Below are 20,490 nucleotides of genomic sequence, written 5' to 3'. Positions count from 1 at the left end.
TAGGTTTTAATTTAATTAGCCTTTTACAAGAATTTTATTAGAAATAATTGAATATTTTACGGGTAATAACTAATAATGCAATCAGTCACATGTTTTTTTTTGTTACCGGAGTAGAATAATATCATTTTGGGCTTTAGGCCTAGGCCATCTTAGCCCATATTCTAAGGAAAAAAAAAAAGAGACCGAGTGGTGGGTGCACCTTACCTTAATGAAAGTTGTACTCACAAATGAAGCGATTGTTCTAGCTGGATTAAATTAAAATAATACCATAGCATCATTATTTATTCAAGATTCTCAACTTATCAAGTTGAGAAGAAAAATGACTTTTATACACCATGGAAATATATCCCAATGAAAATACTATTGTTTAGTAGCGTGCATGTCCTTCTCCTTGGGACAATGCCACAATGGATCAATTTTCAATATCGTTCAATTACATGAGGTATTATTATTATTTGAAGTAAGGAGTAAGAAAAGGGAGAAGATTGGGTGTAAAGGTAAAACAAGGGTCAATCTCAAGAGCAGAAGTGCAGTCGCCATCTAAATAAGGGACAGAGATGTCTTTTTGCAATGAAATGCTCGCTGTCGTTACAACTAAGAAAGCTAATATTCCTTCCCTTGCGAGTGACTCACTGACTCCTTCTTCCTTACTTAGATTCTTTCTTCATTTCAATTTCATCGCATCAATCAAATAATCGTATTCTTATGAGTTGTTTGAGCTGAGCTTAGGACGCATAATCATAATCATGGTGATGGAGCAGCAGATGGCCACCACATTCGACGAAGTGTCAATGGAGCGAAGCAAGAACTTCGTCTTCGCCTTGCAGGTCATCCTCATCCTCATACCTCACCAGATCTATCTTTCTCTCTATTTCACACCATTGAGAGTCCTTATCTGTCATAATTTTCGCTCTCTCTCATAATATAATTATGGTGATTTCAGGAACTGAAGAACCTGAGGCCGCAACTTTATTCTGCTGCCGAATACTGTGAAAAGTCTTATCTCAATAGTGATCACAAACAAATGTAAGTATCTATGTATGCTAATTTGATCAATACTATGTTTATTTTTACGTGGAAACTCAGGTGCAGTGGATTTCAGGTGAAGTTGATAATTTGACTGATTTGACTAAATTTTCATCTAAAGGCTTTAGCTATCAATTTCATTTGAAGTAGACTTTACCTGAGTTTTCAACTTATTTTTATTCCAAATGGTTAGTTACCTGCAACAATTAGTACTCTGCTAGTTAGTTTTCGCCAAGTTGTGAATTGTTATGCCTAACATTTTATGAATTTAGCATCAATAAATGCAAGTATTAATAAAATCAATAAAAAGATCACTAAAAGTCTAATAACAAAGTAACAAACTTTGAATTGCTCTGCAAGTGAACACGTAAAGAACATTGTTTAAAACTGGTCTGACTCAATAATGTCGATATCATGGGATCCTGCCATCCTTAATTGGATATAGAGTGAATCTGTATTAGTAGCGACAGTAGGGTTGGTTGTTTCAAGTTAAGCTACTGCATGAACTTATCCTGAGGCATATTTTACTTATCCATCAGGGTGCTTGATAACTTGAAAGATTATGCTGTAAGAGCCCTTGTGAATGCCGTTGATCATCTTGGAACCGTTGCTTACAAGTTAACTGACCTTCTTGACCAGCAAACATTGGATGTCTCAACCATGGACTTGAAGATATCTACTCTGAATCAGGTAACACATTTTTTAGATATCTTGTTCAAACAAATTAAACCACTTTCAATTGGAATTTATGTGATTTATTTGGTTATGTGTAGAGACTTGTTACATGCAAAATTTACACTGACAAGGAAGGTCTACGGCAACAGCAGTTGTTGGCTTTCATTCCTAGACACCATAAACACTATATTTTGCCGAGTAGGATTTACCACTTTTCTTTTCTGCTAGAAGTAATTGTTCACACGGAAGATCTTTAAATTTTTCTTTTACTTATGATTCTCTCTTTTTTTGTTTCCCTTCATTACAATGTAAGCTAGATCATGTCAATAAAAAGGTACATTTCAGTCCACGCAGCAAGATGGATGCAAGACAAAATCAAATTCAAACCAGAAATCGTCTTCAATCTTCAGGTGTGGTCCCCCACCCTTCCCCCTCTCCTCATGAAGTTTAATAGCAAGTGGGAATCATAGTATTCATCTGATGGTGTACCATTGTATGTAGGTACCCCTGTGGCAAAGACCCTTTCATGGCATTTAGCATCAGAAACTAAGTCTACCTTGAAAAGACGGACATCCCATGCTTCAGCAAAGTAAGACCGCTGTCCATGGTTGACAGCTACTTTTGCTTAGTTTATAGAGTGTTTCCTTACATGTTTTCACTTTTATCACATCTGCTTTTGCAGCATGAAGGACCCAAATTTTTCTGCCAAGACATCTGGAGTTTTTCACCTCTTAGGTATCCTTAGGAGCTCTGAATATTATATAGATCGCTTTATTAGGGTATCTGATTTTTTTTTCTCCTGTCCTGTGGAAATAATAGCTCCTTATGATTCTGAATTACATGTAGATAATGAAGAGCGTACACGGACGAAACCTTCTGCAGCACAAACTCAATTACCAAATGGAATTCCTAATTATACTACAGCCATCCAGACTACAGGTGTCATGGGCAGGGTAATGTTATTATTCTTCAGGAAATGCAAATGTTGTTTCTGTACTTTGAACCATGTTTTGCTATTTTCTTGAGTGTTTTCTAGAAGTTGTTGATCTTCATGCATTGTTGTTTTATAAGCTCTAGGATAAAAATCTTGTGCTGCAGTTTGGATTGATAACTGAGTACTTGACTAATGGTTTAATACTTGACTAATGGTTTAAGGTTCCTTAGTTGTTTACTTTTCTAGGATAAGACATTCTATGGCTTTTAGGGATTAAGGTCATTGCTTCAGTTGATAAGTTACTTATGATATGTTCAAAAAGTGAGAATTTTGGAAATAAAATGATAGTTGAGGGCAATTTTCATGGCTTTTGCGTGCTGTGAACTTTATCTGCAAAAGCAGGTTGGTGGTGTGATGGCCATATACATTTAAAGCTGCTGTATGGGTCATATATCTCATACGGATAGTTATGCTAAATCTCTGCTTCTTATTCATTTTCTGCTTCTTATTATATTTATGTTGTAAATGGATATGATCCCAGCATACTAGTGGGATGACTTATCAAAGTGAGATGCATAATTTATTCTAGTGGCAAAAACAAAAGAAACTTCTTTTTTCCATTTTATGTAATTCTGTTAGACTAGGAAAATATTGTGAGATGCATTGGAGTTATATGATGAAGTTGTGATAGTTTATATCTGCAGGATGCATTTGAGGGTTCCAAACCCACGACAGGTTTCAGGTCATTTGACATTCGAAATCAGCCGGAGACGCTCCAAGTTCCCAATCGCAGCAAAAGTGTGCTATCCGCTTTCTTTGTCAAGCAGAAGATGCCTAAATTGAAGACTGGATCCATATCATAAATACCTCTCAAGGAAAATGCAATCTTATCCATATCATGGATAGATTTTGCTTTTCTCTTTTTGGGATGAAAGAGGAGTTAATGAAGTTCTATAATATAAGCATATGCACAAGTGTCTTTTGCTGTAACCATGCCTCTCCTAAATGCCTATAATTACTTTTACTTAATGCCCTTTGAATAATGACCATGTATAGTAGCCGTGAGCCAAAAGTTAACGATGGTCAGAATGTTCTGCTAGCTAAGTTTACATAACGTTTAGTGTAGAACTAGATTAACAAGACATATACTCGTGAAATGTGAATTGTGAACTACAGAGCGCTGAAACAGGATGTTTCTGCTGTTTCACTATTGTGTCAATACATGTACCACCAATACATTTAGTACACATGTATTAATAATGAAAGAAATTAATTTTAATTTTTCTTCAGTTTGTGTGTATACCTATATGGCTATATATACTGCTCTTGAAAATATATAGGAGTTGAAACACACACGTTTATTAGCTTCATGACTTATACCATGTAATTCAAACTATTATAACAATAACGCCCCTCTCGTAAGATTAGATCGATTGAAGGGAATTTGAGACGAACACATTAAACACTGGGCTTGATATTCCTGCTATACCCTGTTTGAAGATCATTGAACCTGTCCCATAGCATGACTCCTCCATAAATGCTTGATTTCTTAACAAAAGGCAAGACTCGATTCATGAGCACCTGTGGTGGCACATAGCCACTACCCGCCGCCGACTGCGATGGTGACGCGGGAAACCCAACATACAACTTCCCTGCCCTTATGGATGTGGTCCACTGGTTCCACGACCTCTGGAACTTTCTGGGATTATTGGCATCAAACTCACAAGGACCATTGTTGTAAAACTGTATCCAAACATAGTCAAATAGCCCCGTTGACAATGCCCCATTCAGCTGCTTATCCGGGAAGGGACACTGTGGTGCAGCGCTTAGGTAAACTTTCTGTCCACCTATCATGGTGCACGATACAATGTAATTATCTTATATATCTATTGCTTGAATAACAAAGTATTATTAAATCAGTTTCTATATATTGAGAAAGTATAGTTAACTCATATGATGACTATACATCCACGCAATATATGATATACCTTTGCTGAGATTGGAGAGTGTTTTAGCCAGCACGATATAGAAGGATGCACCACCACCAAGTTCAATGTCAAAATCGACACCATCCAGCACAACATTACCAAAAGGTCTAGAGTTGGATTTTCCACCCAGAAAGTTATTCCAGATGTAGTTTGCTAAGTTTGTAGCGTCCTTGGAGGAGGACAAGGAGTATCCAGGGGCTCCGCCTCCGATGGAGAGCAAGACCTGGATGCCTCTTGCCTGGCAGTTCTTAATGTCTTTGTTCAAACTCAGGCAGCCATTTGATGCGGGGTTGCAATGGTTTGCTAGGTTTAGCTGCGGTTGAGTGCCACCTCCAAATGCAGAAAGGAATGCTATGTTGACAGTTTTGTACAGTCCAGAGTTGCATGTGGCACTTAGTGAACCTTCTCTACCGTCTTGGCCCCAATAAACTACTATGTCTCCGCCATTTGTAACGGAGACCAAAGCTACTAACACCAATATAATTGAATTTGAAATGTTAGGTGCTTCATTACTTCCCATTATGTGGCAATAGTTGATGTCCAACACCATCGTTAACTAATTTATAGATTACTTCATTCCCTAGCTTAATTAGCTCAATTATTATGTGTCGGCAGATGCCAGGACGTGACTAAAGACAAAGTTAATACGAGTTGCATTATTATTAAAGATGATAAATGTACTTATATATGGTTTATATAGATAGATGTGCTACTAACATCTAACTAGCTTAGCTACATCAACATGTGAAAAAACACCTCTTGAAAATGTAATATTGATTACTGATTAATGATGATATGTGTACCAATAAGATATTAATAATGATACGGCAACAGTCCATAACTCGCGGGTGATAGTAAAATTAAACTTATACATCACTATATAATATAAGACATTTTTCGAACCATTATTGAATATATATTTTCAAAAGTTTGGTACGTAGATTCTTAAATAAATAAAAAAGACAAAAAAATGTCTTCTATTCTAAGTCGTGAACCCAGAAGGAACCAGGGAGGCTAATACATATAATGTTGTGTTTGGTGAAGACCTAATTGACTATATATTCCGCTACATATGGCTTGGAACAGGAGCAGCGCAGCCATGCACCCCACATCAGACAACGTCCGTGAATATGAATAAATCCACTCAAAGTTATGTTATTATAACAAGTTAGTTGATGCATCAATTACACATATTAATTAAGGGAAAAGATTAATAACCAAGTTTGTTAATTAGGAAGAGGAGAGGAAGTGGTGAGTTAGGATTAACTTATCTCTTCTCATTATTCGTTATTATTCATTTTAATCACAATTTTGTTTATTTCAAGGCATCAGTTCATAATAATTAGGGTTAAGTACTAAAATCGTCCCTAAGGTAAGGGGCGAAAATCAAAATCGTCACCGACTTTTTTTTCTTATTAAAATCATCATCAATGTTCAAAAACACTTTAAAATCATATTTTTTATCAATTTTATTTTTTTATTACCAAATTATCCCTCGTTAAAAAAATTATAAAATAAAATAAATATACTTATAAAATAAAATAAATAAGAAAGAAAGGAAAGAGAGAAACGGCTTCAGGAAACAAAAAGAAAGAAAGAAAGAAACGGTGAGGGTTTAAGAGAGAGAGTGACGGAGAGCTGAGAAGGGAAGATAGGGAGGCCGTGTCCAGCGCCACCGCCGCCATGCCCAGCTGCCTTGCTTGTCATCGTCGCCATCAAAGGGAGAGAGAGTGCCGTCGCGAATCAAAGTTGAGCCGAGAAGAGAGACAGCGCGAGAGAGGGAGTGAGCCACCGAGGGAAGCGTCACCACCGCCAGGGCCGCCGTTGAGGAGGGGTAGGGGGAGGGGGAGGGAAGGGAAGCCGCACCGCCGCACCGCTATACCGTCGCCCCGTCGTACTACCGCACCGCCGTCCTGCCGCCTGTGATCTGCCACTGTTCCTCCTCTTCGCCCTCACCGCCCTCTTCTTCTTCTTCTTCTTCGTCTTCTTCTTCTTTGAATTTTATTTTTGTTGTAGAATTTCTAAATTTTTAGTGAAATTTGTTATGGAATATCTATAATTTAATTTTCTGTGATTTGGCTTAAATTTGGAATATTGTTGTTGCTGAATTTGTTGATTATTGTTCAAAGTGAATTTGTTGATTATTCTGAGTTATGATTTTCTGAGGTGGGATGGTGGTGGGTTCTGGTATTGATGATGATAGTGGGGTGGTGGTGGGGTGAGGAAGGTGAAGAGGAGAATGATGAGGCTTCTGTTATATATGAATGGTGATTATGTCTGTTCTTGATGTTGCGTTGTTTGGTAGCAACTTGAATTCTGATTTGATCACCAAGACTACGTTACTTGATCTTTCTGAAGTGAAGAAGCTCAAGGCTATTTTTGGTGGCAGTGAATAATAGCTTCATTAGTGAGATCATGTTGGTTAACTCAAAATTAATCCGTTGCTTCTATTTTGTGATGTGAGATACTACAATTTTGAGTTTTTGTTCCCAGTTTCTTCGCGTTGTTCTCTTTCTCTCTTCTTCTTCTTTTTTTGTGAAGAACATATGAGTTCTTCTTTTTTAAATATTTTAATTTATGTTGTTGCTAATTTTGGATTTGAAATTTTTGTTGATTTGTTTTTTATTGTTGTTGTTGGTGTTGCTGGATTGTTGGTGGTTATGGTGTAGCGATGGTGATGGTGATGATAATGCAGAGAGTAGTGGTGAAGGTGGAGAGACTTTTTAATTTTTGTTTAAGGGCAAAATTATCTGAAAAGTTTTATTTATGGACAAAAGGACGATTTTATAACGTTTTGTAATGTTGGGGATGATTTTAATAACAAAAAAAGGTCGGGACGATTTTGATTCTCACCTTAAACCTTAGGGACGATTTCAGTACTTAACCCTAATAATTACTGTACGCATTTTTATCTCACAATCCGTGACTCTCATCAATGGTATCGGAGCCGTTCAGCCATGGCTTCCAAAGTAAGTTCGCGACCAAATGATCAGATGGGAGCTCAAGCACAATCACAATCACAATCACAATTAGCGATTCATGATTTTACAACGCCAATAGAATTGAAGTTGGATGCGCTCAATTTCCTACTATGAAAAGATTAGATTAAGGTTACGCTCGAAGGTTATGAGTTGGGGTTAAGTACAATTTTGGTCTTTAAGGTATAGATTGAAATTTTTTTTCGTCCCCAATTCTTTTTTGCATACAAAATCTTCCTTACGGTTTAACTTAATTTTAAAATCGTATGGAGATGGTGACGGAAGTAAAGACAAAGGTGAATCGTGGACAGCTTCTTCTTCTTTCCGTCCACCTCCTTCTTCTTCCCTTCCCCCTTTGTAGGAGCAAAAACACTTTCTTTCTCTTTTTTTATTTTATAATTTTTTTGTAATAGATAATTTGATCCAAAATTTTAAGATTTAAGTAAAAAGAACGATTTTAAAACTTGGTTTTAAAACTTAGGGACGATTTTTTATGTAAAAAAAATTAGGTACGAAAAAAATTTTCGGCCTATAGCTCAGGAACCAAAATCGTACTTAACTCTTATGAGTTGTTAGAGCATATGAAAGCTTGGCTGTTAGCGTCAATGAACAAGAATTTCACAATGAGGATGGTAGGATGTGAGTTTGCACATCAAATTTGGTCAAGATTGAACACGTTTTTCGCTGCACAGGTTATGGCAAAAATTATGCAACTCAAGAACAGATTAAAAACTATAAAGAAAATTGGCTCAATTAGTGATTACCTCTTGGAAATAAAAGAAATCGTATATGCATTGATTTCTGTTGGAGATGATATATCTGAAATTGGTCATGTTATGGCAATCTTAAATGGCTTGCCAGAAGAATTTACTGCCTTAATTATCTTTGTGTGTGGTGTCTAGAGTAGAACCTTTTTTAATTGGATAACTGGAAGCGATGTTAATGTCACATGAGTGTATATGTTGGAGAGATTCAAGAAGTCGAATTTGTTCATTCAAATGAATGTTGCACACTCTGATAGTCAAGGGCAAAGGCAACACCACCAATTCCAAAATCAATCCAATTTTAGAAGAGGAGAAAGATTTGGTTTTCGCGATAGAGGAGGTAGAACTGGTGGATTTAGAGAAGGTGGAAGATTTTCAACAACAAAAATTATCTGTAAATTGTGTAACAAGTTTGGCCATTTTACGGTACAGTGCTGGTATAGGTATGATGAAGGATCAGACTCAAGGGGATATGAGTCTTGAAACTATGATACTCATAATTATGATGCAAGAAGCTTCACCAATTCACCAAGTCAGAGATCAGGACTACCAATGACAAATCTAGCAATCAACAATTAGATTGCAGCACCTTCAACAGTAGCTAACCCAAGCTGGTACCCTGACTCGAGAAAGACTCATCACATGACTTCGGACCCATACAATTTGATGCAAAAGACAATCACCTGATCAGGTCATAGTTGACGATGGTACAGGTTTACAAATAACTCATGTTAGAAATTCTTTATTTAAATATGATTTAAGCTCCAAATTGTTTAAACTTGCCAACTTATTGTATGTCTCCAATGTCATCAAGAATTTAATTAATATTAATAAGTTTGCTAGAGACAATAATATGTTCTTTGAATTGCATGATTTTTGCTGTGTCAAATATCAGGAGACTAAGGAGGTGTTATTCCTTGGATCTGTGAACAATGGACTCTACGAGTTCCATAATCCTAGCTTAGCATCATCACTTGCACCAACAGCACTGTTAGTCACAAATTCCTCTCCCAATTCCTTTAAACTTTGGCACAATAGGCTTGATCATTCGTCCTTTTATGTTTTATCCAAAATACTGTAACTTAGCAATGTCAAATTTTCAATTTCCAAGTCTGTTTTCAATTACCATCAAATTTTTTCGACAGTAATCAATGTCGGAAAGACAGGATTCGACAATAAAGCATTATTGGCAAAATTTATATAGTCAAATTATTTTCGACGGTAATTCTAACGATTTTTTACCGTTTTTGTAGTGATGCTGCGATATTGCGCGTTCGCAGTGACTGGTGGCGAGAGGAGGTCGTGCTGTGATGGTAAGTGTTGGTAGGTCTCACTCGCTAGTGTGTGGCACGACGCGATAGCGTGATCCACGGCCTTCTTCTACGTCCAAACGCGTGCAGCATTCACAGTGGAGGCATTGTGGCGGTCGGTGGTGGAAGGAGGTTGAGCAGCGTTGGTCGGCGGTATAAACAGCGGCGCGGATGTGGTGCGGTTGGACGGCGAGGTGTGGGGTAGAGAAAGAAGGATACGGGTTTGTATGTGTGGCTATTTTTTTATTATCAATGGAAATGGAGTGTGAAATTAAGGAGACTATTTATGTGCTATTTTTTTTAGAGTTTTTCCCCCTAGTTGACTATAGTTAGTGGCACCAGGCATGGACCGACATAGAGAAACGGGGGCACTTTCCCCACTAACATTTTAGTTTTTGTTTTAAATTATACCTATATTAATATGTTCCACTCCAAATTTTAAATGACCCCACTACAAATAAATTAATTTTAATTACTCAAATTTTCAAACTCATTTTTTATCTCTCTAGCATTTTGACTATTGGTTAACCTATTTAAAGTTAATCTTTTTCCATTCTCAACTCTCAGCTATCATGCTTTTATTCTCTTAAATTCTCTTCTTAGTTTCTTTTCAAATTATTATCAATATTTTAAAAAAAATCTGCCACTAAAATCTAAAGTCACTCCATTAGTCTTTTCTGATAAAAAGAAGTTCTTAAAGTTCAATGTGAAAAGCCTGATAGCTGATCCTGGACAACAACCCAAATTTTCAGACTATGATCCAAATGACAAAGATGAAGTTAGACAAGCTTATTTGTAAAAAGTTATTGTCAACCAAAAAAAATGATTTTTCACAAACATATTTTGGGACTTTTCTCCATAGATTTAATGCTGATTAGTTTGATGGATTTAGCAATTGATTAGAATATAGTTTCAAAAGATATTGTCTTTTGTCTTTGTTGCTATCTTATGAAACTTGATGGTTCAAGTGGTAATACTTTTGTAATAAAGAGGGCTTTTCAAATTGAAAAAAGAAGGAGAAATTGCAAACACATGTTGGAAATTATGATAGCGCTCATATTAATCTCAAAGAAAAGGTGAAGGACTCATGAAGCAAAAGCAACATATTGAAAAAAAATTTTCAAAAGCATTTAGACCAAGTTAAAAGAGATTACCAAACTCGTCACTTAACAGCAACAATTGAGTGCATTAGGTTTTTATCGCGACAAGGATTGACTTTTCGTGGTGACGATGAATCGCACAAATCAAATAATTAAGGAAATTTTTTGGAGCTTTTTGACTTTCTTGCTCAACATAATATAGAGATTGATCGTGTTTTCAAAAATGCTCGTGAGAATCTTAAACTAGTAGCAGCTAAGATTCAAAAAGAAATTATTAAAGCTGCTATAAGTAAAACTACTGAAATTATTATTGATGATCTTAGAGATGATGTATTCGCTGTTTTAATTGATGAAGATAGAGATATTTTTGTTAAAGAGAAAATGACTATTTGTTTGCGGTATGTGAACATAGATGGGTTTGTAATGAAGCGATTTTTTAGCCTTGTCCATGTTTCTAGCAAAAATACATTATTGTTAAAAGTAGCTTTGAAATCTTTATTAGCAAAGCATAATTTAAACTTAGCAAAAATACGTAGACAAGTTTATGATGGAGCTAGTAATATGCAAGAAGAATTTAATGGCTTAAAAAGTTTGATCTTAAAGAAAATGTTTATGCTTTTTATGTTCATTGTTTTGTTCACCAACTTCAATTAACACTTGTGATTGTTACAAAGAAATAGATTGAAATTGCATTGAATTGTAATTAGCCTGCTAGTTTGTGCAATATTGTTGGAGCTTCTTATAAACGTAAAGACATGTTTCATGAAAATCAAATGCAAAAGATAATTGTTGCGTTACAAAATAGAGATACTTCTAGTGCGCACGACTTAAATCGAGAAACAACATTAAAAAAGAAAGACGATACTCAATGGAGCTCACATTATGGTACAATACTTAGCTTGATTTCTATTTTTTCTGTTGTGGTAGAAGTTCTTGAAGTCATTGAGAAAGATAAAAATAATCCAGAAGAAAGAGCTAAAACATGCCAATTATTAAATCATAATGTTTAATCTTTTGAATTTTCATTCAATTTATATTTGATGAAAAGTATATTAAGAGTTACGAATGAGTTGTCTTAAATTCTACAAAAAAATGATCAAGACATTATAAATACTATGACATTGGTTAAAGTATTCAAACAACGATTGCAAAGTATAAGAGACGATATATAGTTGGTATTCTTTGCACAATAAACTTTCAGTATTTTGTGATAATCACAATATTCATGGTCCAAATATGAATGACATATTTATAATACAAGGAAGATTAAGGCACAAAATTTAAAAGTTCTCAAACTTATACTATTTTCAAGTTGAATTAATTTATTAAGTGGTTGATAGACAACTTTAAGAGCTTAACAATCGCTTTATAGAGGTAAATACTGTGTTATTTTTTGTATGGTTTGCTTGAATTCAAGTGACTCATTTTTTGTATTTGACAAAAAATTGATTCGTTTAGCTGAATTTTATCCAGATGAATTCTCTTCTACTTAATTTTTGGTACTTGATAGTCAGCTTGAGAATTTTATATTAGATATATGTTTTGATTATCAATTTTCAAATATAAATGGAATAATTAGTAGATTATATCAAAAGTTAGTTGAAACAAAAAATATATTATTTATCCATTGGTGTTTCTCCTGTTGAAATTAGCTTTGATTCTATTTATGGCAACAACATCAGTTGAAAGAATATTTTTTCTATGAATATCATAAAGAGCCGACTTTGTAATCGAATAGGAGACGAGTGGTTGAGTGATTGTTTAATTACATATATAGAAAAAGAGATATTCAATCAATATAATAATAAAATAATTATTTAATATTTTAAAATATAAAAATAAAAAGAAAAATACCTTCAAAATTTAAAAAAAAAAAGAAAATTAATAACTGATATAATTTTTTTTATATTCAATGTGCACTTTTCTTTTCTTTTTTAGATTAATATATTTTTTAATAATAATGAGTATTTTTTTTTATCTTCCAACATAAATTGTTTGGTCCATCACTAGCAGTACCACTAATTGGTTAGGTATACTTTTTCTAATACAATATATATGTACAATATTTAGGTCTTGGCTCATCATATTTATTAATTAGCAATTTAGCGTGGATGATGCTTAAACTAATTTGTTCTGGGTGCGGAAAAAGATCGGCAAGTGCATCCATTAAGAAACTAATAACCAATTCCCAGAATCGATAACCTACTTGGGAATTAAGTAAATTAACTAATAATAATATGTATAATATCTATCTAGTTTTAAAGGTTATTTCAATTATGAAAATAAACTAACACATACACATTTCAGATATAAGAAGTAAAAAAATATTCAACCTTCGGCTATAATTAATTGTTAATGTGTATGTCTTAGTTGTCGACAGGTTCATGGTTTAGCTAGCGGTTGGCCTTGTATTTGGAAGTTGAACTAGTAAAGTAGGCCACTCTGGCTTCTAACCTCACATTAACCCTAATTTAGTTATGTTACAGCTAACATTAATACAACCTCTCTAACTAGCCAGTAATAACAAGCTAATTACAATTAAACATATAAATTAACAAGGTAGCTAGGCTTCTTTCTTGGCGGCTAAGGTTATTGAAAAAATTCGTCAGAGATAATACAAGGCGGCGGCGCTGCGGCGGAATGAGGATGGTGTCGTCACCGGGAACGAAAGTATTGGAGATCAACTTGATTTCAGCACAAGATCTTCAGCGACCAAAGGCTTCAGTGAGGAGACTCAAAACGTACGTGGTGATATGGATGGATCCGTCCTACAAGCTCCGAACACAGGTTGACCAGATCGGCGGCAATAACCCTACCTGGAACGACAGGTTTCTCTTCCGAGTCACGCCGGAGTACCTCGCCAGCGTAACCTCTGGCTTCTCCGTAGCCATCTTTGCCGTCGGGACTTTCCGCGACCACCTCGTCGGCACGGTGAGGATCCTGGTGAGTAACATCCTCTCCACTGTAGAGCCAGCAATGAAGCCTTGCTTCAGCGCCGTCCAGGTGCGCCGCCAGTCAGGGAGATTCCAGGGGGTCTTGAACGTCGGCGCCAGGGTGGTCGACGAGTTCTACTTCCCGGCATGGCACAAGGTACCGGCGATAGGGCTCCACGATCTGATGCTGAAGGTGGAGAAGCAGCGCCGCCGCAACAAGCTGGGACTCTCGAGCGGTGAGAATTCTTTGTCGGAGTCATCTAAGACGACGTCGTCTTTGCCATCATCACCGGACGATGACCGGTGAAAGTGTTAAAGGAGGAAAACAAATGATATTTGACGCTCCAGATTACTCTACGCACTTCCTAGGCAAAGCTCGTAAATGGTGGACACATTAGCGCTTACGTACTCAGCCCTTGCTCTTTTTTTATTTTTTATTTTTATTTTATTTTTATTTGTGGCTTATTTGTATCCGAACAAATAAACTAAAGCTGGATGGAGAGTGGAGACCACAATCTAATTGTAATTAAATGAGGGCATTTATTATGTCAGATAGGTGATTAATATTATTTAGGCAAAGGAAATGATAATAACACATTTTCACATGAATATAAAATTATAAATTATTAAATAGTTCAATTAAATATATGAAACTATTTAATAATTTATGTTTTTTTATGTGAAAATGTAAGTCATCAAATTTTCCACCTAAATCATACAGCTAGCTAGCTGCTATAGGCTGTATGAATCCTTACTCTATCTATCTCTGTACGTACACCATTGTTTCATGTGAACTTCTTATTAGCTGCTGCTGGATTTTCAATTCAAATTAAACTTCCAAATATGTATATACTAATAAATTAGAGGTTGGTGCACTATAAGTCAGCCATGGATCTAAAAAACTTTAGAAATAGGAATAAAAATATATATATTAAAATAAATTTGATTGAACATTATTAATTATATTAAAAATATAATAGAAATATAAAAATTAAAAAAAGTTAATGAACACTTTTATTTTTAAAATATTATTTATTATTTATAATTTATAAAAAAAATTTTCTAAATTTTAAACTTAAAATATATTAATTAAATTATAATAACTTGTTATTCTAACTAATTTTATTTTTATTTATTTTTATACACATTTGATAATAATAAAAGACTAAATCACTTAACATGTTAACACCTAATAATACATTAGTATTTAGAATTTGAAGCTAAAACTATATATAAATACCAAAAAAAATAAAACCTCGAAAAGTATGTTTATATAAAATAATAAAAATTTAATTTATAATTTTTTAAATAATTAAATTTTTTATATATTTTTAAAATAATTTTGATATAATATCAAATTAAAGATTTTATGCATCTGTTTACTTATATATTATAATTAAAATATTTTTCATTATTTTTTAAAAATAAAAAATATATTCTAAATTAATAAATTGATCAAATCATTTTAAAAAAATTTATGCAACATAATTACATATAATAGAACGAAAGATAAAAATAAATAATAAAGATCAATACATTGAGAATAAAATAAAATATACAAAATCATAAATAGAATAAAAAATTAGACTAATAATAAAATTAGAAGATACATAGAGTCATGGAAAACTATATAGAAAAAACATAAAGAATTTATAATTTACCTTTTGACGAAAAGAAAATGACCATTAGATAAGGAATAGAAAAAAAATTATTAAAAATATAAAATCAATAAAAAAATAAGAGATTTAGTATCTTACTATTTTATTTTCTCTTCATTTCAATATATTGATAATAATTTTAAAAAAACTAAAAAAATTTAAGGGAATAAAGGATTGACGGTTGTGATTTGAGAATGGAAGAATATTAAATTTAAATAGGTTAACTAATAGTCAAAATATTGAAGGATAAAAAACTGAGTTTGAAATTTTGAATATATAATTGAGATTAATTTATTTATAGTGAGGTTATTTAAAATTTGGCATGAAAATATATTATATATAAATATAATCTTTTAAAAAAATTAAAATTTTAGTGGAAACAAATGTCTTTCTCATTTTTTATGTAGGTCCGTATTGTTATAAATTATGTTCTTATTATTAATTAGTGTTGTTTTATGTGAACGTATTTACTGTCAATAATAAAATATATAAGGTGAGTATTATTATAAAGATTTTATAATTATTTTTATATAAAAATATATTTTTTATTTTTAGATGATAAATTATATAATTAAATTTTAATATATTATAAAAATATTATTTTTATCTAAAATATAATTAAATAAATAAATCATATTATTTTTAACAAAATACCTTCTAAAAAATTAATTTTACCATCTTTATTTTTATTTAAGTAGTTGTCAATATATAATCCGGGGCGTCACATCATAACCTACTACTATTACTTCCCTTCCATGACTCACGCAGCGTGCATATGCATATATCATTATATGTACAAATTCAAAGCTAAGTAGCCGATGAGTCAAAAACATCCACCAATGACACCACCAAAATTTCGTTACATTCTAAATTTGCTCTCGTTGTCATCGGATCCAATGATGATGAATATAAGAATCAACCCTGGGAAAATTCATTTCTTCCTGTGAATAGCTTTCTGCTTTATGTGATTTGAGTACAAATATGCTGGCGTGTCTCATAATAAAGTTTATTATTTATAATAATATTAATAATGTTTCGTGTTTGATTTGTGATCATGAGTCCATGATGACACATTACACTATTAATACAGTTAAAATGTCTCATAATAGTAGCTAGTGAGATCACAGGAACAAACAATAAAACTGTAGACTAGCTGCTAATTAAACTGACCATCAGAATACATATTATATCAAGACTATTTTATATTTATATAAAATTATGTCACATTCAAAAGAATGAATTAATATAAAATTGAAATCATTAAGTCAAAATTCTTCTAACACTAGACTAAAGAAAACAAAAATTAATTTCATGCATAAAGTCAGGATATATATAACAAGCAAGCAAGTACTACATAGAAGAAGGTTTTAAGTACAGTAGATAAGTGTTAAATATTTTAATATATTTGACTGAATTATCTAATAATTTATAATTTTATTTTTATATAAAAATATTATTATAAATAAAAATATATCTTTAAATATTATTTTTCTTAAATTATTTAAATATATATTTTTTATTTTGGTATGATGATAATTTCATAGGTATAGGTATGATAAAAATGTAGATAAATAAAAATACAACAAGTGAGTTATACTTGTGTATGACTCGTGCGATGTACGAAAAATATTTATTTCTTTGTATTATTTATGTTTGAAATATGTCTTGAAACAAAATTTATCATGAATATAGTTAACTTATATAAAAAAATTTATATTTTTGTTATTTATACAAATACCAAACAATGGTATAAAATTAAAAAAAAATCATAATAATAATAATAATATATTAATTGTATCTTTAATGTCTTATATGTATTACAAAAATTTATCCTAATTATAACAATTTAACTAATATATGTTCTATTTAATAATTATTCTATCCTATTATTATTATTATTATTATTATTATTATTATTATTATTATTTGTAGCTAGTCCTAACGAGAAGTTATTCCACTCGAGACTTTGTATAAAATAAATTTTAAAAATATTAAATATTATTAAAAAAATTTAATAGTTGTACGTTTCTAAAATATCCATGCATAGGTAGAGAGAAAATAAAGACCATCAAAATAAAATCATACTCAATACGCCACGAAACAAAATCTCAAAATAATTATCTAAAAATAAACTAATTATGAGATTAACATATTTATCTCTTGAAGTGAGTCTATACATTTAATTACTTTTAAGATTAGTTTAAAAAATTATTAATTAATAATATAACAATTTAATTTTCTAATTTAATAACAAATAATTATGTATGATTGTAGTATAATTTATATTTTGTGTAATTAATAATAAACTATAATATTATATTTTTTCTAATAATATATTTAAATATATTCCTACCATTAATTGATTTAAAGCATTATTACATGTATTTTAACTAATAATATATAAATATTTTTTTACTCAATCATATATTAATATATATGCATGTTCCTTCCATAAGTATAGTATTTTTAAAATTATGATTAATAATATAATAAAAACATCAAAATAAAATTATATCCAATATATCAAAAAAATAAAATCTCGAAGTAACTACCTTAAACAAACTAATTAATCACAGAATTTTTATCAATAAAAAATTTTAAAATATTATTCTATTTTCAAAATTTAATTTAAAAATTATGTTTAATAGACTAACATATTTACTCCTTAATTAAAATTTATATATTTAATTATAGGTAAATTTTAGCCTACCCTTCTTATAATAACATGTAATTTACCCTCTGTGACATGTCATCTTTTAATTGGTTACTATGTTAACTATGGTTAAATTATTAGTAATTAAATTATAGCCCAAAGTGGGTGATTATGTAATTAAATACCTCCAAATTTAATTTCAATGCCATCCAGAAATCCCATATCATCATCACCATCACTATCATTATCATCATCATCATCATTATTTTCATCTTCTTTTTCGTCTTCCCCTTCTACACTATCATCATAAAAAGCCATCATAATCGATTTCACGTTCTTAAATTTTAAGATTTTCTGAATTTCGCAAACGTAAACTTAGTCTCACCTGAACTAGGTTCACAAAACAAAAGCAGTTTTTATAACTAAACACAAAGAACACAAAACACAGAACACGACCTTACTTGAACAGGATCTGTTCTATAGGCTCGTACATCTGTATCCTTGAGTTCTAAGAAGACAGGAACCAAAGTCTGGCGGATGAACTATGACCGTGAGGTCAGAGTGTGATTAATTGTTCCAAAGCGCATGCCATCTGAACGGTGGAGGATTGTTCGCGCTACAACCTTGTGGTTGAGATGGTCTCACGGTGTTCAGACATACTCAAATCTTTTTTTCCTAGCCATTTAATTAGTTATTTTCTCTAAATACTTATTTCCTGGTTCATCAAAATATGGAACACCCAATTAGTTGATTTTTCTTTCAATTTCAGAGAGAAATGAGACCGGGGTAAATTGAATTTCTACACAATAATAAAAATATAACTTTATTTTTTAATGTTTATAGAAATTATATATTTATCCCTCTTATAAAAATATTTAATTATAAAATTACCCTACTTTAGTTAACATATTAACTCTTATTGAGTTAAATTAACTCAAACTAAAACTAAGCATCCAACTAAAGCATGTCACGTTACGAAGGGTAATTTACATGTTAAAATAGAAGGGGTTGGGTAGAACTCACCTTAATTATAATACTTTTAAAATTATAAAAATAAATAATTAATTAATAATAAAATAATTTAATTATGTAATTTAAAAATAAATAGTTTTATACAATTAAAGTATAATTTACTTTTAGTATAATTAGTAGTAAATTGGAATATTATCTTTTTCCTAATCAAAGTTGTCAGACTCGCGAGTCTAAGTAAATTTGTGGAGCTGACATAAATTCAATACGTAGACTTGACTTATAAACTCGTACAAATTTATCTATTATAAATTTTTAAGTATATATATATATATATACTCAAATTTAGGCATTTAAAATGAATAAGTTCAACTTCAAAATATATAATAAATTAAAATAGTACCACAATTATAACAGGTACTTTAAAATACACATTTAAATCTTTTACAAATATGCATCTAGTTTAACATAGAACTCACACGGAATCAACACTTCAAATAACACAACCGAAAAAAATAAAAAAGAACAATAACAAGTAAATGGCCTAATAAACTAAAAGTTTAGAACTGCAATCCTTTAATATCTTCATCTTTCATGGCATTAATATCCTCATGTTCACTATCTTGTCCCTAAACCAATATTTTCAAACATTTTATCCCTAAATCAACAATAATAAATAACAATAATAAATAATCAAATTAGTAAGTTTATCTCTAAATAAAAATTCTTCCCCTAAGTCAAATAATCAACTATGAACATTAAACAATATTATATACTAACACAGAAACATAGTAATACTGTAATTTACTAAATTTATAACTGCAGTAGCTTTTAATGATCAGAATTTAGATATTTAAAAAAAATGAATTAACAATGATCATAATTCAAACATTCATAATCTATACTATCCCAGATGCCAGAATAACTAAAAAATTAAAGTTAATAATGAGTAATAATTAGAAAATTCAAGAAGTCAGTAACAAACTCAAGAAACAACAATAAAATTTGTTTAAAAAAAAATACCTGAATGCAGGCTGTGAAACGGCGTAGTCGTACAGAAGAGAAGCGGCAAGATCGTGCAGCATTACAGATAGAGAAATAGCGAATGATATGACAGCAAAGCAGAACAGATCAGCAGAGGCGGTAGAGGCTCAACGAACGTATGCAACTATACATGACGGTAGAGACTCGACGGCATCGCGGTGGACACGACAAAGGCTCGACGTGTATAAAAGAGAATAAAGAGCGAGATAAAGAGAAAGCCAGAAGCACAACAGAGTGTGAGACATGAGGCTATGCGCAAAACTGAGCAGGGAGCAGCAGTGCCAACCGGCAGAGAACAACAACGAATGATGGACAAGTGAAGTTAGAACAATAAGCTAAGTGAGCTCAAAAATAAGTTTGTGTTCGAATTTACGAATTAACTCACGAGTTTGACAACAATACTCCTAATAATATGATCATATAGATTGCTACTATTAATTAATTTAAAACATCAATAC

The 20,490-nt window shown here is 31.8% G+C and overlaps 3 protein-coding genes, 1 long non-coding RNA gene and 1 pseudogene across 4 annotated transcripts; 3 read left to right on the top strand and 2 right to left on the bottom strand.

Annotated features, from left to right (window-relative positions):
- The first annotated feature begins 283 nt into the window (after positions 1 to 283).
- LOC112695345 (protein ABIL1) lies at positions 284 to 3,924 on the top strand. Its single transcript, XM_025747658.3, has 9 exons — positions 284 to 827; positions 944 to 1,026; positions 1,566 to 1,716; positions 1,800 to 1,899; positions 2,019 to 2,111; positions 2,203 to 2,290; positions 2,384 to 2,436; positions 2,548 to 2,654; positions 3,340 to 3,924. Exons 1-9 carry the CDS (start codon positions 747 to 749, stop codon positions 3,496 to 3,498), a joined length of 915 nt encoding a protein of 304 aa, XP_025603443.1. The 5' UTR covers positions 284 to 746; the 3' UTR covers positions 3,499 to 3,924.
- LOC112695344 (basic endochitinase) lies at positions 3,861 to 5,188 on the bottom strand. The gene is made up of 2 exons (XM_025747657.3): positions 4,624 to 5,188; positions 3,861 to 4,482 (listed from the first exon to the last, which is right to left on the bottom strand). Exons 1-2 carry the CDS (start codon positions 5,171 to 5,173, stop codon positions 4,094 to 4,096), a joined length of 939 nt encoding a protein of 312 aa, XP_025603442.1. The 5' UTR covers positions 5,174 to 5,188; the 3' UTR covers positions 3,861 to 4,093.
- A 3,949-nt stretch (positions 5,189 to 9,137) lies between these two features.
- Positions 9,138 to 9,931, bottom strand: LOC140173402 (uncharacterized). The gene is made up of 2 exons (XR_011862073.1): positions 9,608 to 9,931; positions 9,138 to 9,440 (listed from the first exon to the last, which is right to left on the bottom strand). It is a non-coding gene; the product is annotated as an uncharacterized lncRNA (long non-coding RNA).
- A 2,910-nt stretch (positions 9,932 to 12,841) lies between these two features.
- On the top strand, positions 12,842 to 14,480 carry LOC112698025 (BON1-associated protein 2). Its single transcript, XM_025751452.3, has one exon. The coding sequence runs from the start codon at positions 13,416 to 13,418 to the stop codon at positions 14,013 to 14,015; it is 600 nt and encodes a 199-aa protein (XP_025607237.1). The 5' UTR covers positions 12,842 to 13,415; the 3' UTR covers positions 14,016 to 14,480.
- A 3,990-nt stretch (positions 14,481 to 18,470) lies between these two features.
- Positions 18,471 to 18,680, top strand: LOC112700660 (small nucleolar RNA U3; annotated as a pseudogene).
- Positions 18,681 to 20,490: the final 1,810 nt, after the last annotated feature.

The sequence above is a fragment of the Arachis hypogaea genome, chromosome 6, assembly GCF_003086295.3.
Source record: "Arachis hypogaea cultivar Tifrunner chromosome 6, arahy.Tifrunner.gnm2.J5K5, whole genome shotgun sequence".
NCBI classification, from domain to species: Eukaryota; Viridiplantae; Streptophyta; class Magnoliopsida; order Fabales; family Fabaceae; genus Arachis; species Arachis hypogaea.
The sequence above is the reverse complement of the archived record's forward strand: the minus strand, read 5'-3'. Positions and strand labels throughout refer to the sequence as shown.

Excerpts from the sequence above, each read along its gene's own strand:
- LOC112695344 (XM_025747657.3), bottom strand. The coding sequence starts at position 5,173 with ATGGTGTTGGACATCAACTATTGCCACATAATGGGAAGTAATGAAGCA. Across the intron at positions 4,483-4,623 it reads ACTCTCCAATCTCAGCAAAG|GTGGACAGAAAGTTTACCTA; the intron begins GTATATCATATA and ends GCACCATGATAG.
- LOC112695345 (XM_025747658.3), top strand. The coding sequence starts at position 747 with ATGGTGATGGAGCAGCAGATGGCCACCACATTCGACGAAGTGTCAATG. Across the intron at positions 1,717-1,799 it reads AGATATCTACTCTGAATCAG|AGACTTGTTACATGCAAAAT; the intron begins GTAACACATTTT and ends GGTTATGTGTAG. Across the intron at positions 2,112-2,202 it reads AAATCGTCTTCAATCTTCAG|GTACCCCTGTGGCAAAGACC; the intron begins GTGTGGTCCCCC and ends CATTGTATGTAG.
- LOC112698025 (XM_025751452.3), top strand. The coding sequence starts at position 13,416 with ATGAGGATGGTGTCGTCACCGGGAACGAAAGTATTGGAGATCAACTTG.